The sequence below is a fragment of the Vombatus ursinus genome, unplaced genomic scaffold (genome assembly GCF_900497805.2).
Source record: "Vombatus ursinus unplaced genomic scaffold, bare-nosed wombat genome assembly UNPS02014802.1, whole genome shotgun sequence".
In the NCBI taxonomy this organism is placed as follows: domain Eukaryota; kingdom Metazoa; phylum Chordata; class Mammalia; order Diprotodontia; family Vombatidae; genus Vombatus; species Vombatus ursinus.
Genome location: NW_020954580.1, coordinates 5027884 through 5055067, shown reverse-complemented (window position 1 = coordinate 5055067; position 27184 = coordinate 5027884). Strand labels below are relative to the sequence as shown.

At 48.3% G+C, this 27184-nt stretch overlaps 1 protein-coding gene across 5 annotated transcripts in view; it reads left to right on the top strand.

The window, feature by feature from the left end:
- The window catches only part of SPEG (striated muscle enriched protein kinase), an 81105-nt gene that overhangs the window by 775 nt on the left and 53146 nt on the right, over positions 1-27184 (top strand). For 2 of the 5 annotated variants that reach the window (XM_027873802.1, XM_027873805.1), the window contains exons 2-6: positions 11350-11439; positions 11523-11874; positions 14639-15933; positions 16866-17009; positions 17186-17368. In XM_027873802.1, the coding sequence (XP_027729603.1) occupies positions 11350-11439; positions 11523-11874; positions 14639-15933; positions 16866-17009; positions 17186-17368 (2064 nt within the window). Of the gene's footprint in view, positions 1-8225; positions 8259-9596; positions 9640-10704; positions 10791-11349; positions 11440-11522; positions 11875-14638; positions 15934-16865; positions 17010-17185; positions 17369-27184 lie in introns of those variants that run through there. The other 3 variants (XM_027873803.1, XM_027873804.1, XM_027873806.1) reach the window with 3 other exon arrangements.

Here is a 27184-nt window from a genome sequence, read left to right as displayed (position 1 = left end):
TTCCTACTTGGGCCAGGGGTCTGACAAGGAAGGATAATATGAGGAATGTTGATGGCAGGAGAGGTCTCTCCTTATGTAGAGTCAGAGCTAATGAGAAAAGTTGGGGCAGGAGAATGAGAAAACCTGGGTTTTAGTCCAGTCTCACTCACTAACTAGCTACATAATCTTGGTCCCATAGTTCTTTGGGCCTCAGTTTCCTTGTTTATAAAACGAAGGATTTGGGCTCAGGTTCCCTTCCAGCTCTAGCATTCTAGGAGCTAGAATTCTAGGTTCATCTCCCTGGATCTTAGTTTCTTCATCTGTAAAACGAGGACTTTTGAGTGGGTGATCAAAGATCCTTTCATTTCTAATTGATATTTTGTGTTCAATGTCCAAGGAGCCAGAAATAATTTTAAAGAGTCAGGGCACATACTTAGTATTCTCTCTTGGGGCCTCAGGCAGATGCCTTGAGAGCATCCCCTTGGGGAGGGTCTCATGGAATCAGTTCCCTTTCACTCTCCTTCCCTTTGTATTTTACTTTTTAGCTGGAAAGTGTGTGTTTGTGGAGGGAGTGGGAGGAGGGGCAGTTCTTCAATGCCTCATGATTTATGGGTGTTAGTGTGGCCAGAGCCCAGCAGCCAGCTGATGGGGTGGCGAGGGTGGAGGAGGCTGATGAGACTCGGGTAAGGAAAAGGTATATGGGCAAGTGTTCAAATTTGGTCAAAATTAGGTTTGAGGTGACTGTGGGCATTTGGAGAGATAGGTACAGAAGGGATGGTGGGAGTGTGAGAGGTGAAGGGGCTGGAGGGAGGGAGCAAAATAGGAATAAGGCCAGAAGAGGGGGGTGGTGCTTCTGTGAAATGGTACCAAAGGCCGGTCAGCCAGCTAGAGAGTCCCTGGTCTGATGCTTATAGGAGAGCGCAAGGATGTCAGGGAGTGTGAGGAAGGAGTGCTCAGGTGGGATGGCAAGCTGCTGTATAGAGTTCCAACTGTATGTTACTCTGTGTGTGTGTGTGTGTGTGTGTATGTGTGTGTAAAGGGATGAATGAAGGTTTGTGGGAAGAGAATGTCTCGTGGTGCCTGTAGACTATTAATCCTTAGCCTGTCCCCATGGAGCACAGACTGGGAGGGCTAAGGGGATGTGAGCCTGATGGTTGTATGGGGAGGGAAGGGAGCTGCTATTGTATAGAATATAGTGTGGTTCTGAGCTTCCTCTTTCCACTCTTCTAGGCCCTGAAGACATCACAATGATTATTGCATAGGTGAGAGAAAGAGAGAGAGAGAGAGACAGAGAGACAGAGACACAGGGGCAGAGACAGACAGAGACAGAGACAGACAGACGGGAAAGAAACACAGATTGCCTGGAAAGGAGATTACCAGGCAGTTTGGGGCTGGGGGGATATAGCAGAAAAGTTTGATTTACTTAGCCTTTCTTGTGTTACCTTAGGGTCCTGGATGACTGCATGCCTAAGCAGAACGTATTGAAAAGGGATTTTTTGGAAAAGGAAGAGGAAGACAACTGACTGGGGGGGGTGTGGTTTCTAAGGAGCATGATTAGGGGTGTGATGGGAGCAGGGAACGAGAAGCATAAGCAGAGGAAACAAAAGGGGATGGGAGGATGACAGTGGCTAGAAAGGTCATCCTGGGGTGGGTGGCACTGAGTCAGATTGGGACGGAGACAGGTGCTGCAGGATCAGTCTCTGCTGGTTGGTACCCAGCTCTCTGCTTGTATTCCTTAAGACCTCCAGGCAGGCCCACACCTTAGAGCTGCCCAGTTGCTCTCAGTTGGCCTAGAAAGGTGTTTGGGTTGGACTGGAGAATGTTTTTCTTCTTGATGTCTGGGAATGGCATGGTCATTCCCCTATCTTCCTTATCCTACCTCATACCTCATCATCAGATGGATTTGTAATCCCCAATTTAGTCTGAGCCCTCAAACATAATAAAAGATTATGGGGAAAGAGCTAGGTACCAGGACTGCAAAATATTAAATTAAATAAATTAATTAAAAACTAGGCTTATATCTAAAGGCAAAAAAGAGATAGAGGAGCATTATGAGAAGGAAAAAGATATTGGGGCACATAGAATATGGGGAAGTTATTAGGGGAGGGAAATGGTGCATTTAAGGGAGTATTAGGGGAAGGGGAATCTATGAGGGAAAGTATTGGAAGAAGGGAAAAAAGGGAAGAAAATATTAAATGAGGGAAGGGGAATATTTGGGGAGGGAAAGGGAATAATGGTTAAAGAGAGTGTGGAAGGGGGCATAAGGGAAACAGAATATTGGTCTCACTTATTTCCTCTTCAATTAGCTGGGAAAGAGGAAAATAGGCTCTTAGAATTTCAATTCAACAAACACCTACTTAATATGTACAAATCTTTGGACTGGGTGGGAGGGAGGGGACCAACAAAAACAAAAGCTAAGCAGTTTCTGGCCTTGAGATATGGTATAATAGAAACTGCACACTGGCTCAGCAAGCGAAGAACCCAGGTTTGAATCCTGATTGTGCATCTTGCTTCTTGTATGACCTTAGTGAAGTCACTTAACTTTCTATAAGCTTCAGTTTCCTTGAATGTAAAGAGGCAGTTGGGTTAGATGATTTCTAGGATGGCACAGGGGCTGGAACACTGGCCTGGAGTCAAGGAGATCCGACTTCAAATCCTGCCCTGACACTTACTAGCTGTGTGATCTTGGGCAAGTCTTTGTGCCTGAGTTCCCCTAACTATAAAATGGGGGTAATAATAGCTCCTACCTCCCAGAGTTCTGAGAATCAAATGAGATAATATAGTAGGTGTTTAATATAGTATAATATTACATTAAATACTATATTATATAGTATAATATACTAATATAGTAGGTGTTTAATAAATGCTTAATTCCTTTCTTTCCTTCCTTCTTTCCAGTGGGCCGAAGTAGAGTGATGTAGATCTTGGAGGGAGGAGGGGAGAGAAGATAAGGACAGAAACTCTGAGGGCAAAGTAATATGGGGGGAGAGCAGCTCTGGGTTTAGAGAGAGGACTGAGGAACAGATTTTGGGGGGAAGGGGCCCAGAGTGCATGGGGAGAAGTTCAAGGGATTCCTTTATTATGATCTCTATGATCAGCCCAAGTATAGCCTATCTGGGTGGGACTTGTCTGGATCCTTAGAGCGGAGGGATGGGTATGGAGGGATAATGTTGGAAGGCTGCCTTCTCACCTTTCATCTGCATCTCCCTGTTCCTCTCCCTTCCCCCCAAACATACACATATCCAGGTCACTTTCCCACTGTAATTAAGGTTAGCAAGTAGCTTCACATACTTGAAAAGACTGCAGAGAGGACCATTCTTAATTGGGGCTAGTCCTCTAGGACAGAGGGAAGCTTGAGAAGCCTCGAGGGAAGGAGCAGTTTGGAGTTTTGTGAGGATGCAGGCGGAGGCTGGATGGATTTCTATACATTTGGATGTTCAAAGAATCACTTTGCCTTTGTGACCAGGGACGGGGAAGGAGGAGGAGAGAGTGGACTGTGTATCTTGGTAAAGTCAGATGAAAATGAACATCAAGGGCAACCTCAAAGGAGATGTCTGGTGCAGTCCTCAATGTATACTTGATTGACAGATTGATTTAGAAAGTTTTCTTTTTAACCTAAACAATATCTAGCTTTGGAAGGTCACTTTCAAGTCATAGCTGGTGTCTTGCAAAAGCACACAGGTTCTGTGATGTCTCTCTGAGCCTCAGTTTCTTCATCTGTAAAATGAAGGGTCTGGGCTAGGGGGTTTCTAAGATGTCTCCCAGCTCTAACATTCAAGCAAAAGGAGTCATTAAAAGGCAACTTTCAGCCTTGTGGAGTAGGCTTGGTTTAGTGTACCTGAAAGAACACTACATTTGGAATCAGAGGAGACCTGGGTTTGAATATCTACTTGGTTCAGTAACTAACTTGCATTTGTAATCTTGGCCCTTTCAATTTATCCGAGTTTCTGTTTCTTCATCTGTAAAACAAGGAGGCTGGATCTCATCATTGTGTTTTTCTATTTGTGTGACCTTGGCATGTCCCCTCACTATTCTGAGGCCCAGTTTCCTTACCTGTAAAATGAAGGACATTCAGTAGGTGACTTCTAAATTCCTTACTTATTTAAATCTGACGAGATTGTCTCTAAGGCCCCTTCCATCTGTAAAGCCGATGAAACCTTGGATTGAAAAAAAGATACCAATTTAGTTACCAAATGCGGTGGGGGTGAAATAGGATTGGATTGTATGTATAGGAGCCTCAGCATTTTTAGCACAGCTTGGAAGCACTGAGTCTGGGCCCTACCAGCTATCAGCAGCTCTGCTATACCTGTACCTTTGAAATCATAGTTTGAGCTGTGGTCCTGGTACACTGGCATTTCTCAGTCTCACTCATGAGAAGCATTCTAGATTGGTATAAACAGCAGAACTTCAGGGGCACTGGAGAGAATTCAGTGTCCAAATACTAGTTCCTGGCTTAAGAAAGGAGGCAGTTTTCTGGCCAGGAATGCTGGTCTGGCTCAGAATGCTAGACAGTGAAGGTGCCTGGCATCCCAATAAATGAGGAGTTTGCTTGGAGATGTAGCCTGTGGGTGTGTGTATGTGTGTGAGTGTGTGTGTGTGTGTGTGTGTGTATGTGTGTGTGTATTAGGGGAAAGGGAATGGAGTGCAATTCAGAAAATCTGGGAGAATGTTAGGGTTAGGAGTGAAAACAAGGAAAAGAAAATGAACAGCTTTGTAGTGAGGCGAGGGGCTAGGATGGGAAGAGGGTTGTGGGGAAAAGGAAGTAAAGAGCCATGTCACTGATTTTATCCTTTGTGGAATTCTAGAGTCTTAGAGTTGGAAGGGACTCTAGGGGTCAACTAATCCAACCTCCTGGTCCAGGGAGAAATCTTTTCTCTAAGATATTTCATTAGTTTATTAAATTTCATAAACATGATGCTATCATGCTGTGTTGAGTAAAGCAAATTCCTAAGACCTTGTCTCTAATGTCTGGGAGCTTAGAATCTGAATGAAATTTCCAAAATTTAGGCTGGGGAGATTGCGACTAAAATGGAAGGTTGTGACAAGAAAAGAGACAAGAGTGGAAAGGAATAAGGGGGACAATTGGTTAGATTTATCTGTTAGGTCTGAGATTTTAGAGAGACATCTAGGATTAGAAATATGAGAGGCAGAAAGCCCTGTATGAGGGGGCAGTAGAAATAAAAAGTGAGAGATAAAGAGATGGGGGGGGCAATGGAAGGAAGAGGTGAGAGATAAAGAGATGGAGAGGTGATAGGCAGGGATCAGAAATGGAGAGTTCTGAGTCTGGAGAATAGATGGGGATCTGAATGGAGAATTCTTCACTTGTTGCCATGAAGGCACGCAGCTAAATGGAAGACATTGCCCAGGGCAGGATATTGGCGGGTAAATATTCATTCATTGGCTCATTCATTCAATGCCCTGGGTGCCCATCAGCATACCAGGTGCTAGGCAGAGGTGAGAAGAGGAGGAAGGCAGAGACAGAGTTGTGAGGAGCCCTGGAAGAGAAGGGAGTTGCTTCAGAACCTAAGGAGACAGGAACAGAAAAGTCTCTACGTTAGCTCACAGGCAAAGCTGGGCCAGGGAGGATTGCCAGGCAGGAGGGCCAACAGTGCCCATTCAAAGACTGCTTTCCTCTCTGTGCTTAGAATGGGAATAGGCTGGGGACAAGTTTTGGACATACTGGAGTACAATGGGCCAGAAAGGATTCTAAAGGGAGTGAGGAGATGCCAGTCCCATATTTCCTTGCCCAAACTCCTATTCCCTCAATCCTCTTCAGGAGGAGGTACTGAGTAGGAAAGGAAGGGCTAGATGGTGAAGCTATATAAAGATGAAGTACCCTAAATCTACATAAAAATCTCTGGGATGAAGAGAGTATGAAGGAGAGATACTGCAAGAAGAAAGAATCAGAGGGGGTGAAAATGAGAGAAAGAAAGGGGAAAAGAAGGGAGAGCACCTTTTGAAAGAAGGAAAGGAGTCAAGTGAGGTGGAGGTAAGGATGGGAGATGGGGCATAGGAAAATGTATTGTTGTGGCCCTCTGGATTCTGGGATTCAGACGGACCCAATGAATGCTCAAATTGGTAGGCTGGGAGTGAAATGGAATAGTTACCAGGGTTCCACTTGGTAGTGAAAACTGTCATTAGGGAAGACAGCTGTGTGGGTAAAGACCTGTTTGGAGTAGGTCCCAACTTGAAAGCATGGTACAAGGCAGAGTTAGGAAGGGCCAGAAGGCTGAAGTGAGGGGCAACTCCTAGGGTAGGAGGCAGGGGTACAGCCTATTGGGGTGAGGCAGCTCTGGGGCTCTGTGGGACCCAGCTGTCCTGCCACTCACACCTGCTGCCCAATAGCTATTTTTGACATGGAATGTGCCAGCCCCTAGGATTCTCCTGGTGCACAGGGTCTCAGGTTACCTCTTTCCCCACTCCACTCCCCTATCTGTGGGAGGGTGTGTGTGACTAGGTGGGTGTGTATCAACCCTTTTGCTTCCATGTATCTTTGATAGGTACTGGTGTGGGCAAGTGTACCCTCTTTGAACCTGGGGTAGAGACAGTGAAACATGTACTGGGTTTGGAACCAGAGAACCTAAATTCAAATTCTTGCCCTGTCACTCACTAGTGGCTTTATTAGATGTGTGTGTCATTGGGCTAGTCATCCAATCTCTCTGAGCCTCAGTTTCCTCATCTAGTAAATAAGGGGGTTGGATTAGGTGGCCTCAAAAGTTCTTTTTCTTTCTAAGTCTATGATCCTATGAAACCATGCCCTGGTGTGCGTTTCTGGGAACTATCACCCTCTGAATGTTTGTGAAAAATGTAGGCACATGCGCATGCAGGTAGAAAATGATGAGACTGGTTTCCAAGGGTAGCTTGTGAAATTGGTCTCGCTACATTCTAAGCCACGCTTCTTATTTTTATAGCTGCACTGGTACAGTGTGTGTGTGTGTGTGTGTGCATGCACGCTCTGTGAAGTATGTGATGTATGTGGAATATATATTTGTATAGTTATTTTGGCACAGCCAGTGTATGTACTGTGGCCTGTATTTGTATGATGATTTTAGTTCAGTGGGGTGTGTGTGTGTGTGTGTGTATGTGTGTCTGTCTGTAAGAGGGCAAGTATATGTGTTCTAGGAGGTTGTATGGCATGAGATGACTGTGCTTGCAAGGAATATTAGTGGGAGCTGTTGCATCTTCTCTGCTATTCACTCAAACACCTCTGGCAGTTTTGAGGTTAGCTTTCATTGTCTGTCTCACTGCTTGGCTCCTGAAGCCGTAGCCCAGGCTACATCTAGGCCGGGAGGACAGTTCTGGGGCTTCTAGATATGCTTGGCCTAACTACTTTTTTTTGCTGGGGCATTCTAGGAAGATGGATGCTGCACTATGACCCAGAGGTGCCGAGTCCCTGGCCAGATGCACTGCCCCAGGCTGGCCTGAGCAAAGATGATAATAAAATTGATAATCCACATTACTACAGCATTCTGGGGTTTACAAAGTGCTTTCCTCACAAACATCCTAGGAGGTAGGGAGTGCAAGGACTGTATTCCATGTTTGACCCAGCTCCTTGCTGCTTAGACCCTGGGACAAGCAGGAGGATGCTTCCTCTTTGTATGTCTTGCTTGGACTGCAGGGTATAAAGGTCAGGTGAGCTGGGGGCCGTAGCTGCGCTTAGCTGTGCCTAGGCTTGGAACTAGGGGGTGAGGTTCAGGCCACATCGAGCCTCGTGGGCTATATCCTGGTTACCCTGAGCCAATGCCTTTCCTTTCCTGTGCCTCAGTTTCCCCATCTGCTCCAAGGGGGCAAGTAAGCCTTTCCCCTTGGTCTGGGAGGGGCCTTAGTTGGGGGGTGGTGTGCAGGGGTCTGTGGTGGCTGCGGTTGGGAAGGGTGGGACCTGAGCTGGGGCCGCCCTGGGAGCAGAGGAGCGGCAGGTGAGATGCGGAGCAGGGGCGGGGATGGGGTAGGGTCGCGGGCTGAGGTCCCGGGGGCAGGGGGAGGAGCAGGAGCAGGCTCGGGGCGCCGCACCCGCACCTGCCGCCCGCCCGCCCGCCCGCCCTCTCTCTCCGCTCCGGATTCCGCTCCGGATTCCGCTCGCGATTCCCATCCTGGGAGGCTCCGGGGGCTCCCAGACTGGCTGCAGAGGCGGCTCCCGTTCGTGCTCGGCTCCCGCGGTCGCCCCCGGCTCCTCCTTCGACTCCGCCCCCGCCCCCGCCTAGTCCCCTCCTGGCTCCGGCCGCCCGGCCCGGCCCTCCCCCCCTGCCATGAAGAAGCTGTGGGTGAAGAAGCGGTTCCAGGTAAGGGCTCTCCCGGCCGCGCGTGGGTGGGGTGGGGGGGCCCAAGGGCCGGGGCGCCGAGAGGGCGGGGCGGAGGCGGGGGCCCCAGGGAGGGCTAGGTGGGCATCGGCCTGGGCCCTTCCCTGGGCGCTGCGGCCTCGCCTGGGCACCCCTTCTGCCCCGGTCCCTGGAACAGCCTGCGGGAAGGCTACCCGCGGGGGCCCTGATGCCCCCTCCCTGAGTTGCGCTAGCAAGGCCCATCCCCCACCCCTTCCCCAGGACCACGTCCCTGTCCCCCATGGTTTTTAGCACCCTGTGCCTTTATGTCCGTAGCTGTCATCAGCCTTCCCTCTCTCCTTTTCTCTTCCCTGGTCTGATCCTTTTCACTGACGCCCCGTGCCTCCATTCTGCCTACCTCCCTTCCTGTGGGGTGATTCCAACCACCTTTGTGATCTCCTGTTTCACTGGATTTCTAAATGCTGACTTTGCTCTCCCTGGCTAAGAAATGCCCAGAAGGAACTCCATCTCCATGTTAACATCCTCCTTGTCCCTGGTGACCCTGCATCTTCTCCTGTCCCCACATTCTATTTCCGAGATTCCCATACCTTGTCACCTATTATGTCTGATGTCCCTACCCATGTCCCTGACCCATATGTCCCCTCCACTGGCACCTTCCCATATATTCCAGTGTCTAGGCGCTCTCCTCAGCCCTCTTATCTCTATGGCCCTGTATCTCCCCATGGTCCTATACCATGTAGAGCCTTCTTATGTAGAACTTTCTATTCCCCATGCTCTTCTCTCTCCCTTTGCTTTGCTTTCCTCAATAGTCCCTTCTTTCACTCATTCCCTTCTTCATGTGCTCCAAGCCCTCCCACATCTCTGACCCTCAGAGTCCCCCAAGGTCTCCCTGTTCTCCCTTGTCCTACCACTTTATGTTGAGGTTCTCCATGTTCCTGGGCCTAAGGTTCCTGGATGTCCAAAGCCTGGACACTGATCAGAGGTCTATCCCATGAATGTTCCTCCTCCCCTCCCCTAGTAAAGCGTGACATTGACCACCATTTTTTCTTGGCTGGCATGAACATGCATACAATCTCGGTGCTCTGAGATCAGGGAGGGCCAGATGCTTAGTAGCAGGGTTGTTGTAGGTGTAGGGATCCCAGAAAACCCAATGGGAATCCCTCTGGGGAAAGATTGGTCATTGGGTTTCCAACAAAGAATCCCATCCCCCAAATGCTCTGTCTTAGTATTATATATTGCCCTTACCTCCCTGTGCTCCCATACCACAGGTCTCTGGGATTAGGAATGTTGTTAAATTGGGGTGAATTCCCATAACAAATCAATTTGATTTTTCTTTTTCAGAAAACTGGCCACTCGAGGCGGGCCTTTGGTCGATTCACCCATGGTGCGTGGGACTGTGGCTGTCCTTCTTTATACCCCTCTTCCCAATGGTACCCTTCCCAGGCTCACTTGGCTAGATTCTCTCCAGACTCCTGGATGAGGGGTCAGAGCCATGATGATGCCTTATTGCTTTGAGTAACCCCTTGGGATTTGGCATAGCCCTTTGACTTGAAGGTATACAGCCAAGAGAGGGACAGGAGTCAGGGAAAACTAGAGTCAAGTCCACAGAAAGGGCCTAGGTCTTCTGTTCCTCATCTCTGGGACTTCTGTTTGGCTGCTTGTCCCACTCATGGTTGTAGATGTGGAAAGGTAGACACCCTCACTTTGGTAAATTCTAAATGGGATTTATTTTCCCATTGCAAAGATGGAGAAACTGAGGCAAAGAGGGGAAAATGGGCTCAGAATTCAACAGGATTTCAGGGAACTTGGAACAAAACCCAGGAGTTCTGACTTTAAATCTAACCATTGGACTTTTTAGGGGGAAGATTGTGTGTGGGTGTGTGTGTGTATGTGTGTGAGAGAGACAGAAAGACAGAGGCAGAGACAGAGATGACAGAGAGAAGAGAGAAATTTGAGAGTAAGCATTCCAGATATAGAGTACGGTGTTTTCATGGATTTGAAGGGCCCCAGACCAGTGACTTGGATGTGGTCCCCTACAGTGTGTTTGGTGTGGCAATAAGTGTGTGTGTGTATGGGTGTGTGTGTGTGTGTGTGTGTGAGTGTGTGTGTGTGTGTGTGTGTGTGTGTGTACCTAGTTGTTCCAGCTTGCAAGTGTGAGCACTGGGGTACGTCTGTATATGTATAGGCCACAAGGACAGAGTATAATTGAGGAGGAAGGGGTTGGTGGGGAGAAAAAAAACCAAACAAGCAAACCTTACATACCTGGACCTAATTATTCTATGTACAATAGGAACCTTTAGATAAATCCAGGGAGAGAAGTAACTAGTTGTCAGCAGTGTGGGGCTCTGCCCCCAGGTTCCCCCACTCAGTCCCTGCAGAACATCTCTGGGAACTGGGAAGCCCAATTTCCCCCTCTACTCCATCTGCCCCATCATGCCCTGCCCCACAGACGCTCTGATAACAGTCTGTCGATGTCTCTCTCCTGCTGCTCCTATGGAAGCGAAGTTTTCCGCTCCTGCAGAAAGCAAAGTTACGGTAGGAAACGGATCTCTGTCCTGCCCTTCTGCTCCTCCGTTCCTCCTGAGGGTTCCTGGCCTCAGGGCCTGGCCCCAACACCATTTGCTGGTCTGGGGTGGAGAATGGGGCTGGCCCTGTGAGTTGGTGAGAGTAAGGTGTGACAGCGACTGCCATTTTTCTTTGGGTTGATGTTCCCTTCTACTCCTGAATCTGAGTCCCTTAAAACCTGGGACCATGTTGGTGTTATAGAGAGGGACCTGGAGAATAGCAGGCAGGGGTATAGTGGGGATCACCCCTGGGTTCCTTTAGGTGGTTGGAAGCAAACCCAGTGCTGTCGGAAGTGGTGTGGGTGGTAGGGGTGAGGAGGAACTAGGAGCCCAGAGGGGTGATGGGGAGAACTTTGGGAATGGAAATAGAGGAGAAGGTGAGGAGTGGGGAGATAGGCCTAGCTGATGATGCAATGGAATCATGCTGGGGTCAGGGTCAGGAAAAGAGAGACATTCCAGGAAAAGCTGAGAAGGTGGTGGTTCTGGGTGGAAGATAGAGGCTTTGTCCATGAAAGTCCCTTTTTCCTTAGACTCGGAGACCGGTGAAGATGATATCAGTGATGCTCAAGGGACACAGCGCCTGGAACTACAAGATGATGGGGCCTTCAGCACTCCCACAGGTTTGTCTTTCTTAGAGGCCTGGGGCTGGAAAAGAGGGTTGTATCCTTGTAGCCTCTGAGCTCATGACTTTTCCTCTCTCTAGGGGGTTCAGACACCCTGGTGGGCTCCTCCCTTGACACCCCTCCGACCTCCGTGACGGGTACCTCTGAAGAGCAGGCGAGCTGGTGGGGCAGCGGGCAGACGGTGTTGGAGCAGGAGGCGGGCGGCAACGGTGGTGGCGGTACTTCCCGCCGGCTCCCAGGCAGCCCAAGGCAAGCACAGGCAGCCGGGGCCGGGGCCGGGCCGCGGCACCTGGGGGTGGAGCCGCTGGTGCGGGCATCTCGTGCTAATCTGGTGGGCACAAGCTGGGGGTCAGAGGATAGCCTTTCGGTGGCCAGTGACCTGTACGGCAGCGCGTTCAGCCTGTACAGAGGACGAGCTCTCTCCATACACGTGTAAGTAATGGCCTTGGTTGGCCCTGCTGCATCTCCACTTCTCCACACTGCCCTGCACTGCCCCCGCCCCCCCCAGTCACTGGCCCATTTTCTCCCTCACTGCTCCATCTCTCTGTGACTGACCCATTTCCCCTCCATTGACCTACCTCCTCTTCATCCACCCCACCTCTACACAATTTTTGCCCCATCCCACCACACCATGTCTTTTTCTTTGTCTCTCATTCTTCAAACCCCTTCTGCTCCCACCTGCCCTGGCCTCATCATTATGTTCCCATTGCCTTTTGGATTCCTCCATCCTCTCCTCTCTCCTTCCCCCTCATCTCCATGGCCCTCAGGATCCCCATGCCCCCTCCCCCATCCGAGCTCCCACATCATTCCCAGTGTCTCCTCCCCCTTTCCTCCCCCCCCTTGGCCCCCTCCGCTCCTGCTGTCTTAGCAGATGCTGCTTTTTTTTTCCATTTTCCCTTCATATCCCTGTTCGCATTTGGCCCTTTTCTGTGAGAAACAGAACCTCTCAGCACTGCAGTTCCCAGGAGAGTGGGAGAGAGAAAGGGAAGAGAGCAAGAGAGCTGCTGGGAAAGAGAAGAGAGCGAGGTGGTAGGGCAGACAGAAGGGGAAGGAGGGAGGGCAGAAGGGGCAAATGGAGAGAGGAAGTCAGGAAGCAGGGGAAGGGTGGGGAAGGGGAAGTCTGGGTGGGGTGTGGGAGCAGAAGAGGCAGGTTCAGTAAGGTGAGGTGAAAGGAAGGTTCTCCCTTCTTTTGGGGAACAGCATGGCTTGGGGGTGAAGAAGCATTGGCATGGGGCCGTTCTTGAAGGAAAAGACAGGGAGGGGCTGGGGTGGGGTGGTCTGGTATGGGAAGCTATTCTGGGAAAGGAGCATAGAGTGACACAGTGGGGGTACTGTGGAAGGTGGCGGGGAGTGGCTGGTGCTGGGATGGGGGGTAGCATTTTAGGAGATGGGTTGGGGGGCAACTAGTGATACAGAAGGTTTTTGTTTGGATCTAGGGGTTGGTTGGGAGGATGAAGGGGGAGAGTGGTTGTTGATGGCAAGGGAAAGGGCAGGAGGATTGTTTTGGAGATGGGTGAGGTGGTTGGTGGGATAGGGATGAGGTGGTGGGGGGACCTTTCTGATTTAGGGGAAACTTGCCTAATAGCATTAGCTAGATGACCCTTCTGCTCGGACATGCGGCTCCTGTGGCCTCCTCCTCCAACAAGGCCCCAGCCGGAGCCTGGAGTTGCCATGGCAACCTCCCAGGCACCCATTTCCTTAGTGATGTCTGTGGCACAGAGACCAGCCTGGAGGTGGGCCTGGAGCAGAGTTCCCAGTAAAAGGGTCTTCTCAACTCTGGCCCCTTGCCTCTCCTGCCAACTTCCACTTCCTGGGATAACTCAATGGGATTCCTTATCTCATAAATACATCCTTCTCTGAGAGAAACCAGCCCTCCCTCATCTTCTTCCCAGAATGCTCTGTATTCCTGTTGATGTTATTTCTAGTCTTGTCTCCCACAAGGCACCTTGTAACCGCCCTCCCCCCAAGACTCCATCATTGTACTCATCCCTCCATCAGAACCTTGGCACTAGCACACAGGGGTCAGGCAGTCAGACTGCCATATGTATTAAGATTTCTACTTTGTGTGTGGCCCTGTAATGGCCCTGGATTGGGAGTGATGTGACCTAGGAAGGATGGCCCCCAAAAGATGCTCTGGCCTTCTTTTGCAATTTTCCTTATCCTAGAGATCAGGTAGTGTTTTAACAGAGACCCCATAGGGCTGATGTGGGTGACTTCAAGTCCAGTGGAGGCCTGAGATGTGAGAGTTGGAAATCTAAGACCTTGAGCCATCAAGGTCCTGTGGGCCAGAGGTCTTGGCTGGTCCCTTCCTAGTCATTCCCTCAGCCTCTTTCAATAGATAATTTCTGAACTCATTTCCATTTGGGAGATTCTTGAATATGTGGGTGGGGGACTCCAAGAGACTAAAGGTTAATTGTATTTACCTAGAAGAAACACATGTAGGTGTAACCCCATGTTGGCAAAGAATTTCTACCTATGGTAGCAGTTGAGATTCTGAGGGTCTCAAGGATGACAAATGCAAATTCCAAAGTTCTTGAGTGCTTGGGGATGGGCCCCTGGGAGCACCCATGCCAGCTGTGTGCACTGCCCCCAAGAGTTGAGTGGTTATTGATCCATTTCTCTGAAAGGATTATGACTGGGGTTAGCGAGGCAAAGACAAGGAGATACCACTCCTCTTAGGAGCTGCAGTGAAGGAGAGAATATCATGGTTGAAAATGAGAGTGCCTGGTGGCAGGTCTGAAAGGGTTGCATTCTCTTCAGGTCTTTCACTAAGCTCAGCTTCCTTCTCACCTTTCCCTCTCTCACTTCATCCTTCAGATCCTCAGCCTCATTCTTTTCTTTCCCTTTTGTTCGGTTCTGTCTCTGCTGCTTGCCAGCTTTGGTGGCTGGGGAAAGAAGGCTGGCCAGGATTACTGGGGCCAAATGTTTTTCGTGTCTGGAGTTTATACCTTTCTTCCTCCAGCTTGGGCCCTAATACTCAGAGCCAGCCTCTGTCTCCCAAGGACCCCGCGTAGGCCCAAGTTCCAGCTCTGGCTGCAGTCTGCACACAGCACTCAGTGGGGTCCTGGTGGTTGTTCGACCCTCAGATGTCCCATCTTCCTTCCCTTTGGGCTCCTGCCCCATGCAGCTTTCCCCAAATCTGTGTGCGGAAGCCCCGTCCCTAACGCCAGCTCACTCTTTCTGACTTGATTTGCAGCAGTGTGCCACAGGGTGGGCTTCGAAGAGAGGACCCCGACCCTCAGCCCCAGACTGCCAGTGAGGCTCCAAGAAGGCCTGCCCAACCACCTCCTTCCAAATCAGCTCTGCTCCCGCCACCCTCCCCAAGGGTGGGGAAACGGCCTCCTCCTGGGCCTGCTACGCAGCCCCCTGCCATCCCCACCTTGCCCCACAGGAAGCCTCAGGAACCAGGGCCCCTGGAAGAGTTGGAAGAGAAGAGGGGGAAGAAGCCCAAGTCATCAGGGCCCTCGCTGGCGGGCACCCTGGAGTCTCGCTCCCAGACACCTGTGAGTGAAGCTTCGGGCCGCCTTTCTGGGGTGCGCTGCTCCCCGCGGTTGGTGCGAGCTGGCTCCCGGATCTTAGACAAGCTGCAGTTCTTTGAGGAGCGTCGGCGTAGCCTGGAGAAGAGTGATTCCCCGGTTCCTCTGAGGGCATGGGTTCCCTTGAGGAAGGCACGGTCCCTGGATCAGCCAAAGGCCGAAGGCGGGCAGTGGGACACACCGGGGACCTCAAGGGAAGAGTTACGAGGCGAGCTAGGCACTGTGGCAGAGAGGCGCTGGGCATTTCGGCAGAAGGCAGCCTCGCTGGATGAGCGGGTCCGGCTGCGTAGCCCCAGCCCGTCCTCTGACCTCGAGCTCCGCTTTGCCCAGGAGCTGGGGCGCATCCGCCGCTCAGCCTCCAGGGAAGAATTAGTTCGATCTCACGAGTCTCTGCGGTCCACGTTGCAGAGGGCCCCATCTCCCCGGGACCCAGCCGAGCCTCCCCTCTTCTCTAGCCCCTCTACCCCAAAGACTCCCCCACCAGAGAGCACCTCCACTATCCAGCAGCTGGCCCTGAGCAGCGTGGGGAAGGTTGGAGAGGAAGCAACAGGAAAAGGGTCCAGTGTGGCCAGAGGCCGAGGGCTGGCAGGCAGGACAGAACTTGGTGAAGGCCACCAGCAGGAGGTTCGTCGGAGAGAACAGTTCCCACTTACTCGGGGGAGGGCTATTCAGGAATCCAGGAGCCCCGAGCCCCCTGAGCCCAGGACAAAAGCACATCTAGGCAGGAAGCGTGATCCCCCCATGCAAGCTGTACGCTTCTTACCCTGGGCCATGCCTGAGCCAGAGGGGACTGCCATCCCCCCAAACCTGGAAAAGAACCAGCCTGGGCCTGAAGCAGAGAAGAGATTACGAAGAGGCCCAGAGGAGGATGGACCCTGGGGGGCCTGGGATCGGCGAGTGCCCCGTAGCAAGGGCAAAGGTCATCATCGGACACGGCCTACCTCACCTGACCTTGGTACGGTCCCCCGGGGGATAGGGAGCATAGGAGACTGGGGAGAATTTTCAGAGAGGAATTCTCTTTTCGCCTCTTGAATTTTCCAAGGAGGGCAATTTGTCAGGGAAGGCAAACTAGAGCCTTTTGGCGTTAAGTGGCTGAGAAAGTAGACCCCTCCCAGTGGAATGTTTTGAGGGGTTTAGGGCCAAAGTTAGCTACTGGCATAGAGCTGGTGAGGCCCAGAAAGAGCAGGGCACATAAGTCAGCTCTCTCTTCATTTTCTTTGAACCTGGTAGAATCTCCTGTTTCTCTCCCATCCACCGTCCCCACTTCTCTCAGTCTCCTCCAGCTAGAAGTGATTTTCTGGTGGGGGTGGGATGAGAAGTGAGCAAAAGACAAGAGGCAGACCATTTGGATTCCCACCTCTTCTTTCTTTCTGCTAAGTTATGTTTGATGAAATACCCTGAGGACACTGGCTGTGGTTTGGAGGTTTCCTGGGGTGCTACTGTTTAGAGCCCGGGGCCCAGAGTTTATGAGATAAAAAAAAGAAGAGATGGTAGTTAGATGAAGCAGTCACTGAGTATTTATTGAGGCCAATAATGCGCAAGGCGGTTGGGGAGGCATGTCATTCTCAGTCTGAAAGGCCTTTCCCCTCTGCTTCCCTCTAGTTCCTTCAGGGCTCTGCTGAATCAACCTGGACACTGCCTGTCTACTCCTCTTGTTTGGTGGCCCTGTGACACCTCTTACATTATTCTCTTGTCGAACCCTTGTAGCTATTTTTAATTTCTCATGTGTTCATGTCTTTTCTCCCTAACTAGGCTGTAGACTTCTTGAGGGCAGAGACTGTAGTGATACCTTGTATCCCCCTTGACATCCTGTACAGTGCAATGTAGCAGATACAGTCAATGCTTTGTACGTCTTTGTTGAGTCTGTGAACACTTCTGTGTCCCCAGAATCCTCGGATGACTCCTATGTCTCAGCTGGAGAGGAGCCCTTGGAAGCGCCTGTCTTTGAGATACCGTTGCAAAGTGTGGTGGTGGCTCCAGGGTTCGACACGATGCTCAAATGTATTGTCACAGCCAACCCCCCAGCCCAAGGTAAGCTCTGGGATGGGGGTCTGGGATGCGTGAGTGGGGAGGAGAGGAGAGAGCCAAGGGCTCTTGGCGAGGGATGTTTTCCTGCTTTGTCCTGCTCCCTCTAGAGACCTCTGGGAGAAGCAACAAGGAGGAGCTCAGGGTCCCAGAGTGACCTGTTCCTGATGCTTTCCTTGCAGTGTCTTGGCAAAAAGATGGCACAACCCTCCAGAACAATGAGCGGGTCCTCATCCGGGCTGAAGGCGAGCGGCACACTCTGTTGCTGCAGGAAGCCCAGTTAGCTGATGCTGGTCACTACACCGTCACCGCCACCAATGAGTTGGGCCAGGCCAGCTGCAAAGCCTTGCTCTCTGTTGAACCTGGTAGGGATCTGGCAAGGGAGGGGGTTGGAAACTCTTTGTTTTTGTTTTTGCGGAGGGGGTGGGGGAAATGGAACTTCTTTTTTCCTGGGTCAGCAGCTCTTGATGAGGGTCACCAAGATAATTTGACTATTATGGCCAGTAATGAACTAAGGATCGGGAGGGGCTAGTTAGTTCTATCCTCATTCTATTTTTAACCTAGAATTGAAGCTTTTTAAAAAATGCATGTATATATGTAAGAATTTAATTTCATATACCAGTAGATCAATGAAAAAACATTTTGAGATGTCTCTACTCCACTGTGATGCAGTGCAAAGAATGGTGAATTTGAATGGAGAGGACCTGGGTTCAGATTCTCTCTCTACTCCCTGTGTGATTTTGGACAAATCCCTTAAGCTCTTTAGGCCTCAGTTCTTCATTCCCAAAGTGAGGGAGCTGGATTAGATGGCCCCCAATGTCTCTTCCAGTTCTAAATCTATGAGAGGCAACCTTGTGTTATAGATTGGGTCCTGCTCTTGGAGTCAGGAAGACTTGGGCTCAAATATGACCTTGGCCACTTACTAGCTGTGCGACCCTGGGCAAAACACTTACCCTTGGCATACTTCTTCCTTCATCTGTAAAAAGACGAGGTTGGGCTTGATGCCTCCTTCCAACTCTAAATCTATGATCCTATAACTGAGTCTCCAGTATGGATACAAGACTGTAAACTCTGTGAACCTCCTTGTACTTTGCTTTCCTCAGCCATTCTTTTTTTTTTCTTTTTTTTGGCTAGGCAATGGGTTAAGTGACTTGCCCAGGGTCATACAGCTAGTAAGTGTCAAGTGTCTGAGGCCAGATTTGAACTCAGGTTCTCCTGATTCCAGAGCTGGTGCTCTATCCACTGCACCACCTAGCTGACCCTGTACTTAGCTTTCCTGAACCCTGCTTTCCCTGATTTTAATATCACCAGGTCCCCAGGGTTCACTTGTTTAGAATTCCCTCCTCTCAAAGAAGAAATAGATCAGATGAGGTCATTTGTACTAGGAATTTGCTGGAGTTCTCAGTTTTGTAAAGAAATGTGAGAAGGGACATGGTACACCAGCTGAGCTTGAAGAATCTTCTCTGTGAGTTTTTATTTATAGGCCTGAATCCCTTGTATCAGCCTTTGATATTGTCATTCTTCTCTAGGCCTTTGAGGTCCTCAGATCCCTCTAGCTAGCTCTCTTTGCCTTGGTGAGGGAGATAAACTTCTTTCTTTCTAGGCTTTGCTTCTTCTTACTTGCATGATATTGAGCAAGTCACTCCCTTGGCCTCAGTTTTCTCATCTGTAAAATGAAAGGATTGGGCTAACTTGCTTCTGAGGTCTTGTCAAGGTTTAGACCCATTAGCCTATGATGCTAAGAATATACTATCTGTGTGACCTTGGGCAAACAGCTTCCCATCTCTGGGTCCCTGTTTCTTCATCTGCACAAGAGCGGGTTGGTCTAGATTTTTACAGGGTTGAGAAACCGAGGCCTTGAGGCCACAGGTTTTCTATCCCTGGTCTAGAAGGTCTCTAAGGATTCATCCTTCTGGCCCTGACTTTCTATAGTCCCAAATCCCTTCCCCGATATGGGCTTTAAGCTCCCTCATCTGTGGAAAGAAGTTTTTTTAGCTAGTCTCTAAGGCCTATTTCTTCTTCCAGCTTTGGCTACTCATTATCTGTGTGACCTTTAGGCAAACTACTGTCCCTCTGGGCCTTAGTTTTCTCAAGGGTTTGGCCCCAGAAGTTGGAGTGTTTTGTTCAAGGTCACACAGGTAGGAGGAAGTCCCAGTAGCTGCCAATGCTAATGGAGATTTTTTTTTGAACAATATTTTATTTTTTCCCAATTATATGTAAAAACAATTTTTAGCATTCTTTTTTAAAATTTTGAGTCTCAAATTCTCTTCCTCTCTCCCTCCCTTCTCCCCTCCCTGAGATGGTAAGCAATTTGATATAGGTTATACATGTACAATCCTGCAAAACATATTTTAATGGAGTTTTTTTAGAGAATTAACAGGATACACTTCAAATCATGCTGGCTAGGCAGCCCTGGGTGAGTATAGCACCACTGGACATTCCTGTAATCATGGTAACTTGGAAGCTTTACGTTAAGAGTAAAATTTTCTTCACAATCTTTGTGAGGTGGGCCCTGCTGATGCTTATAAACCTTTAAGTACTCTAGTAATGTCTGTGTTATTATGAGGAAACTGAGGCTCAGAGAGGCTTAAGGACTTTCCCATGGTTGCACAGCTACTACAGAATTGTACTAAGTGAACCCTCATTAGAATTGTGGAATCTTAGAATCAGAAAGAACCCGTAAGGTCCTCTAGTCTGACCCATCCTGGCTGCAGAATAATCCCTGTAGCATTCCCGGCAAAGGGTCAGCCAGACCTTATTTTGAAGCAGCTAGGTGGCCCAGCGGATAAAGGACTGGACCTAGAGTCAGGAAGATCTGAGTTCAAATTTAGCCTCAGACACTTACTAGCTGTGGGACCCTGGGTAAATCATTTAACCCCTGTTTGCCTCTGTTCCTCATTTGTAAAATGGGGACACTGGGTCCATAGTTTCTGGAAAATATGACAACCCAAAAAGACAAGTTCGGGGATCCTTTAAAATACTGGAGAAGGAAATGACAGACTACTCCATGGGGTCATATAGACTCAGACATGACTAAACAGTAATAACAACATAAGTTTTCTTAATCTCACCTAGGCCTGAACTTGGGGGGCAATGCTTTTTTTTTTTTTAGGCAATGGGGGTTAAGTGACTTGCCCAGGGTCACACAGCTAGTGCGTGTTATGTGTCAGAGGCTGGATTTGAACTCAGGTCCTCCTGACTACAGGGCCGGTGCTCTATCCACTGCTCCACCCAGCTGCTTCAAGGGGAAGACTTCTTAAAGGAAGGGAGATTAATTTGGGCCATGGGGGTGGGGTAGAATTGGGGAAGAAGGATTTCTCTCATCCTTACCTTTAATCAAAAAAGTACTTTAAGCTAGTCACACCCTTCTAAGATGATTTCTTCCCTCTCCCTGCCTCTAGACAAGTACCAAAAAAGTTACCTTTACAGTAGGGGCCCAGCCTCCTAGCATCTGCTAGCATCAGGCCCCCCCCCCCCTCCCCCCCGCCCCCCCAGCCCAGAGTCCCAGGAATGGCACAGCTGAAAGAGCTCAGAGCAAAAATGTAATAGTGATAAGTGGAGGTCACCTTGTTTTCTATTTTTATGAAAAATCCGTACTTGGACCCAGCCCAACTTCTTTTGGGCTTAGCCCAGTTTCTTTCTAGTGAGGTGAAAGTACAAGGCCCATCCTAATTTGTGTGGCCCAGGCAATTCAATTAAGCAAGTATCAAATTCAGAGAACCTGCTCCGTGAACAACCCTGAACAGGGCGTTGGGTAGGGATGCAAAAGGCCTTGCCATAATTGTCTCTGCCTCCGAGGAGCTTAACAGTCTGGTTGGGTAGACAGACTATTCTGGAACAATACAGGACAGAGAGGGCTGGAGTTATCCCCGAAGATTTCATAGGATCTGGATGACTGGGGAGGAGTGGGTAAGAGCATTTTAAGTATTCCATTTGATAAGCCTTGTGGGAGAGGCGACTCCCAGATTGGTGGTCTATTCCTTGTCAGAAGCACCTCCTGTTTTCTAGTCACCCTCCCTGCTACTGTTTCATCTCAAACCACTGCTTGTATCCTTTGTGAGAATGAAGAATGCCTGCGCTTGATCTTCCGTATGGAGATAAATCTTTTCAGGATTCTAAGCTCCGTTGTCAATCCCTGCTTATTATTTTGCCCACCTCAAGACTGCATAGTCCCTGCTCTTTCTGAGTCACATTTCTGAAACTTTCCCTCTCTTTTGCCTTCTGTCTCAGTTCTTCATATCTTTGGTTAGTTGCGGACCCCATTCTGACCTGAAGACAGAGGGAAGCAAGCCCTATGTAACTCTCTCTCACATGGTGGGCTTCTTTTTGAAATCCCAACTATTTGTCGATTAAAAAAACCCAATAAATTTGTCAATTAAAAAAGCAATAATTAGAATAATTCTCTATATATTTCTATCCCTTTAGAATTTGTAAAGTATTTTTGTATCAGGTATTATTCTCATTTTCTAGATGAGGAAGCAGGCTCAGAGAATTACTTAAGGTGCACATAGCTAGTAATTTGTGGGCTCAAACATAGGTTTTTCTGGGCTCGGTGCATGGACTTGTAAGTAACTTGCATTTCCCCTTTGAACTTCAGCAATGTTGTCATCTCCAGGCAGCTTATTTCCTCTTCCTAAATCTGCTGCTATTTTTAAATCTTTTTTAAAGACAATTCTAAACATTTTTTAAAATAAAATTTTGAGTTCCAAATTTTCTCCCTCTCTCCCTCCTCCTTAAGACAGTAAACAGTTTGATATAGGTTATATATGTTGCTGCTATTTTCTAGATGTGCAAAGGACAAAGGAAGTTTACAGGTTTGTAAGGAAATAAACTGAGGAGGGAAGAAACTTTTGTGGAAAACAGGAAATTCCTTCTCACCCAACTTTAATTCTGTCCTTCCCCATGCACTGGTTCCTGCTTCTAGGAGGCACCTACTGTGGGTCCGTTGGGAAGTAGGAAGGAAAGAGCTTAAGCTAGGTTCTGACCATTTAATTAATTTGAATTGAACAAGTCTTTATTAAGGACCTACTATATATAAGGCTGGGCATACAAAGACAAAATTGCCAGTGCCTGAATTAGGGGCCTATTAGTGAAAAAGGAAGCATTTAGAAAGAGTGGTCGGTGCCCCCTCTTGCCCCACAATGATCACTCAAATGAGGCAATTCTTTGCAGTCCAGAACTCGTTAACAGCTACTCACTTGAGCTTTCTACCTACATGCAAAGCCCTGGGCAAGGCCAGATGATGTTGGGATTACAGATATAAGGTTTCTCCAAGGCTGGGGAGGTGCTGACACATCAGTCTGGGCTGCCTTCCTACTTCCTTCCTAGTCTTTGGGCTCCCTGGCTTCCTTCTGACCCTCTGGTCCAGGAGAGGAGTGAAAACCCCCAATCTAGTGGAGGTGGGGTCAGAGAAAATTAAATGATAGAGCAACTCAATAACTTTGTAAAGTGACCATCCTCAATGTTTTTGTGCCTTTATTTGCTCGATGTAACACTTTCCCTTAATGGCCAAATACAGGGGTAGGGAACCTGCAGCCTAGAGGACCTTCTAGGTCCTTGGATGTGGCCCTTTTATTGAGTCCAAGTTTTATGGAACAAATCCATTTTTTTTTTTTTTTTTGGGCAATTGAGGTTGAGTGACTTGCCCAGGGTCACACAGCTAGTAAGTGTCAAGTATTTGGTCTGAGGCTGGATTTGAACTCAGGTCCTCCTGACTTCAGGGCTGACACTCTATCCACTACACCACCTAGCTGCCCCCTAATAAATCTTTTTATTATGGGGATTTGTTCTGTGAAGTTTGGATTCAGTCAAAGGGCCGCACTTGAGGACCTAGAGGGCCACATGTGGCCTTGAGGCTGCAGGTTCCCCACCCTGGCCTAATAAAATCTTGGGTTTTTTTTTTTTTTTTTTTTTTTTTTTAGCACTACTTTCCCTGCTGGGGTTTAATTAAGGAGATCCTCACAGAGAGAGTTCTGGGACCTGGCTATTTCTGTCCCCTTCATACTTGGGCCATTTTGTTACAATCAGATCTGGGAATTTTGTTGTTATATGGGGCAATACCCCTTTCAGAGAAGGGTGAATAGTTGCAGCTAGATCCCAGATCGCCCTAATTAAGCTGTCATCTAGGGATACATCTACCGACTAGAGAGGGCTGAAAAACTTTGGCTAGAATGAACCAGGGGTCAGCAACCAGTGGTATTCCCTTCTTTCTTGAATGGGACATTTCCTCGTAGGGAATTCCTTTGAACTTCTATGTTTCTATGGAGCTGGTTTCTACCTGATTGTAGTTCAGTAAGATTCCAGTGAGGTTTCTATAGTCTGAGGTGCCACTTTTTGACTCAGACACATCAATGAACTCTAGGAGTTGGCTGCACTAAGAAACTCAGAATGGCCAAAGACTGGAATGAAGGATGGTGTTGAGTGTAGTTGGGGAGCAGTGCATGTCTCCAGAAGCCCTCATCTAGCCACTGTCCCTGCACATTCTGTATTTTCTCTGGGATTTCCACTCCACACTCTCCTACAAGGTCTATGGCCCCGAGATCTCTTCCTGTGCTACATCTTTGTAGCTCCTATCCTGCAACTAGTCTGGCCAGGAAGTCCATGCCATTTGTCTCACCTGCCCCTCTTGAGAGCCCTGCCTTGTCTGTGCAAGGAAATCAGAAGGGCTTACTTAGGAGACTTAGTCCTACTAATCATAACTAACCTTAGAATTTAGAGCTGAAAGGGACCTTATTGTTCATCTAGCTCAGGGGTCTTGAGGCCACATTTTGGCCCTTTAGGTCCTCAAGCGCAGCCCTTTGACTGAATCCAAACTTCACAGAACAAATCCCCTTACTAAAAGAATTTGTTCTGTAAAACTTGGAATCAATCAAAAGGTTGAACCCAAGGACCTACGTAGCCTCAAGGTCGCAGGTTCCCCACCCCTGATCTAGCTGATCTATTCTTAACCTAGGGTCCATGAATTAAAAAACAAACAAACAAACAACAAATTGATAAGTATATTTGAATATAATTGGTTTTCTTTGCAATCCTATGCATTTTTTGCATTTAAAAACATTATCCTGAGGAGACTGTGACCCTCAAAAGATTAAGAACCCCCAATTTATAGTCCAATTCTTTTATTTGATTTTTAATTTCTTTTGAAAATTATGTCCATTCAAATAAAAAAAGCAAAAATGTAAGTAAAGAAAATATGAAAGACTGACAGAGCAAATAGTCCAAAGCTCTCTCTCTCTCCCCTGAGCTTATAAAGACTTGTGCTGGTGTCTGTAGACAACTGTTATTTACCGATTGTTGACTCCACCCCCAAAGATGTGCACGTGTCTAACAGTAGCATTTACATTTCCTTTTTGGTTCTCATGATCCTTTTGGGCACCTCCTGAGTCCATAGCATGGATTTGTTTTTGCTGTTGTTATCAGTAACTACCTAGCTGTAGTCTGCACACAGGAGTTTTTAGTTTTTGGTTTTTAGTTTTTTTTTTTATCTGCTTCTTGCCCCTCTGCACTCAACTTCATAAAAGTCTTCCCTAGACCCTCATCTTATAGATGAAGAAATGAGGCCCAGGAATAATTTGCCTAAGGTTACACAGTAAATAAAAGAGCTAGTGATCTCTCTCCAATACCCCACACCCTTTTGTGATGGTAAGAGAATAACATCTCTGGGGTGACTGGGAGAAGCACCTGATCAGGAATCAGGAGACATGGGTTCTGATCCCATGTTGATTACTAATGACTTGGGTAAGTCATTTCATTTCTCTGGGCCTCAGTTTCCCTTTCTGTAAAATGAAGGTGTTGGCCTAGATGATATCCCTGGCTCCCTAATTGCTCAGATAGGCTGTGGTTCTGTCGTTCTGTGGAGGCTGAGGAGAAGGGGCTTGTGCGTCAGGCTCCTGTCCAGCTCTGGTCTGGTTGCCTTCGAGGAAGCAGGCTTCTTTACCCTATAAGGCTTTGTTTGGGCCAAATGGCCTGGAGTGTGGCCAGCCTCTTGGAGTGTGAGGAGTACAGAATGAGCCAGTAGATGGAAAGAGTGGGCAGTACAGGTAGATGGGAGACTGACCCAGGCTAGGGGCTGGGGATGGGTACAGAATAGCTCTTAAAAGGAGGTAGTAGGTATATGGCAAAATAGAGTTTGTAAAGAGCCTGGACTCTTATGTGACAAGGCCTAAGGGAGCCAGCTCGCTCCCACACTCCCTCTTTCTCTGAGCTATGGCAGCCAAGGACAGCTTCTCCACTCTCTGCAGGGTGTTTACCCAAAGAGATTGGAGCCAGGGTCAATGGTGAGCCTGACGCAACAGGGAGAGGGGAGAGATATGTGTGGGAACAAATAAATGGAGTGTATCTGGCCATGGGAGGGTTAGTGGACCTGGCTCTCTCATGTTTCTCAGCCATATTCCTCACTAAAAGGGCTCAGTGTGCTTTAGCTAAGCAGGTACCCCTGATTTCCCCATAACAGCAACTTATATTTTATGCTCTTCAAAGTGCTGTCATATCCACTATGGAAGGCAGGCAGAGTAAGAGCTATCATACCCATTGTGTAGATGGGAAAACTGAGCTTCAGGGTGGCTGCAAAGAAAACCAAAAAGAGCATTGGAGTGGGAGTTAGAAGACCTGGGTCCTCTCTTGTTTCTACCATGAACCTTAGGCAAATCACAATGCCTCACTGTACCTCGGTTTACTCATTTATAAAATGTAAGGGTCAAATTCAGGGTTGGGGAACCTGCAGCCATGAGGTCACATGTGGCCCTCTAGGTCCTCAAGTGTGGCCCTTTGACTGAATCCAAACTTCACAGAACAAATCCCCTTAATAAAAGGATTTGTTCTGTAAAACTTGGAATCAAATCAAAAGGCTGCATCCAAGGACCTAGAAGACCACATGTAGCCTTGAGGCTACAGCTCCACCCCTCCACCCCTGCCCCGCCCTGGTCAAATTATCTGACCACTAATGGTTCCATAGTTATATGATTCTGTCATTCAGTAACTTGCCTGTAGAGAAGTCAGCCTGGTACAGTGGTGTAGGAGTTAGGAGAATCTACCATTTAATGTCCCTGTGATTTTGAGCAAGTCACTTAATCACTGGCTTTCAGTTTCCTCAGCTGTGAAATGGGGATACCACTTGCCCTATCTACTTAATGAGGTTATTGGGGGTAAAGTGCTTTGAACATCATAAATATGAGCCATTACATAAGATCTTATTGATGAAGTCTGGACTAGAACTCATGTCTTCCCTCCCAGGACTCTCTCTCTGCAACACAGTCTGTTTTATTTGGTCAGTGGAATGGAGAGACTCCCCAAAGATCCCAGAGTGATAGCCAGTGAGCTTTCAGAGAATGTGGAAAAGGGAGCTAGAAAGCTTGTTGATGGAAAGAAGGAAAGAAATAAGTACTTATTAAGTGCCTACTGTGTGTCAGGCTAAGAGCTTTACATATATCATCTTATTTGGTCTTTACAACAACCTCATTTTACAGTTGAGGAAACTAAGGCAGACAGCAGTGAAATGACATGTCCAGGGTCACACAGCTGGTGTCTGAGACTGAATTTGAACTCACATCTTCCTGACTCCAGGACAAGTACGCTATCTGCTGCTCCCTCTTAATGGGACAGAACAAGCTGGCTGGGGATTTCTCATCCTGCCAGAGGAGTAGAAACTGTTATCACCACACTGAGAAGGGTTTTGAGCTCTTGGTGGAATGAAAACTCTTAAGGATACATGATGGCTATCTTGATACATTTGAAAAAATTGTCAAGTGGAAGAGTTATGAGGCCTCAGATAGTACTGGGAGTAAAGAGTGGAATTTTAAAAGAGGCTGATTTCAGGTCAAGGTTAAGAAAAACTTCTGAAAAATTACAACTATGCAAAATTGGAATGGGCTGTCTGCAGAAGAAGTGGGTTTCCCATCTATTTGTCAGATATAGTATAGAGGGAGATTATTTAGGTTCAGGTAGGATTTTTTTTTTCCTAATGCTGAGATTCTTTGGTCGGTTTCTCTGATTATTATCTATGTGTCTTGTTTTATTTCTCCTAGGATGGGGCAGCTAGGTGGCATCGTAGTGCCTAGAGTGGGGCTAGAGTCAGGAAGCCTCATCTTCCTGAGTTCATATTTGGCCTCAGACACTTAGTTGTGTGACCCTGGGCAAGTCACTTCACTCTGCCTCAGTTTCCTCATCTGTAAAATGAGCTGGAG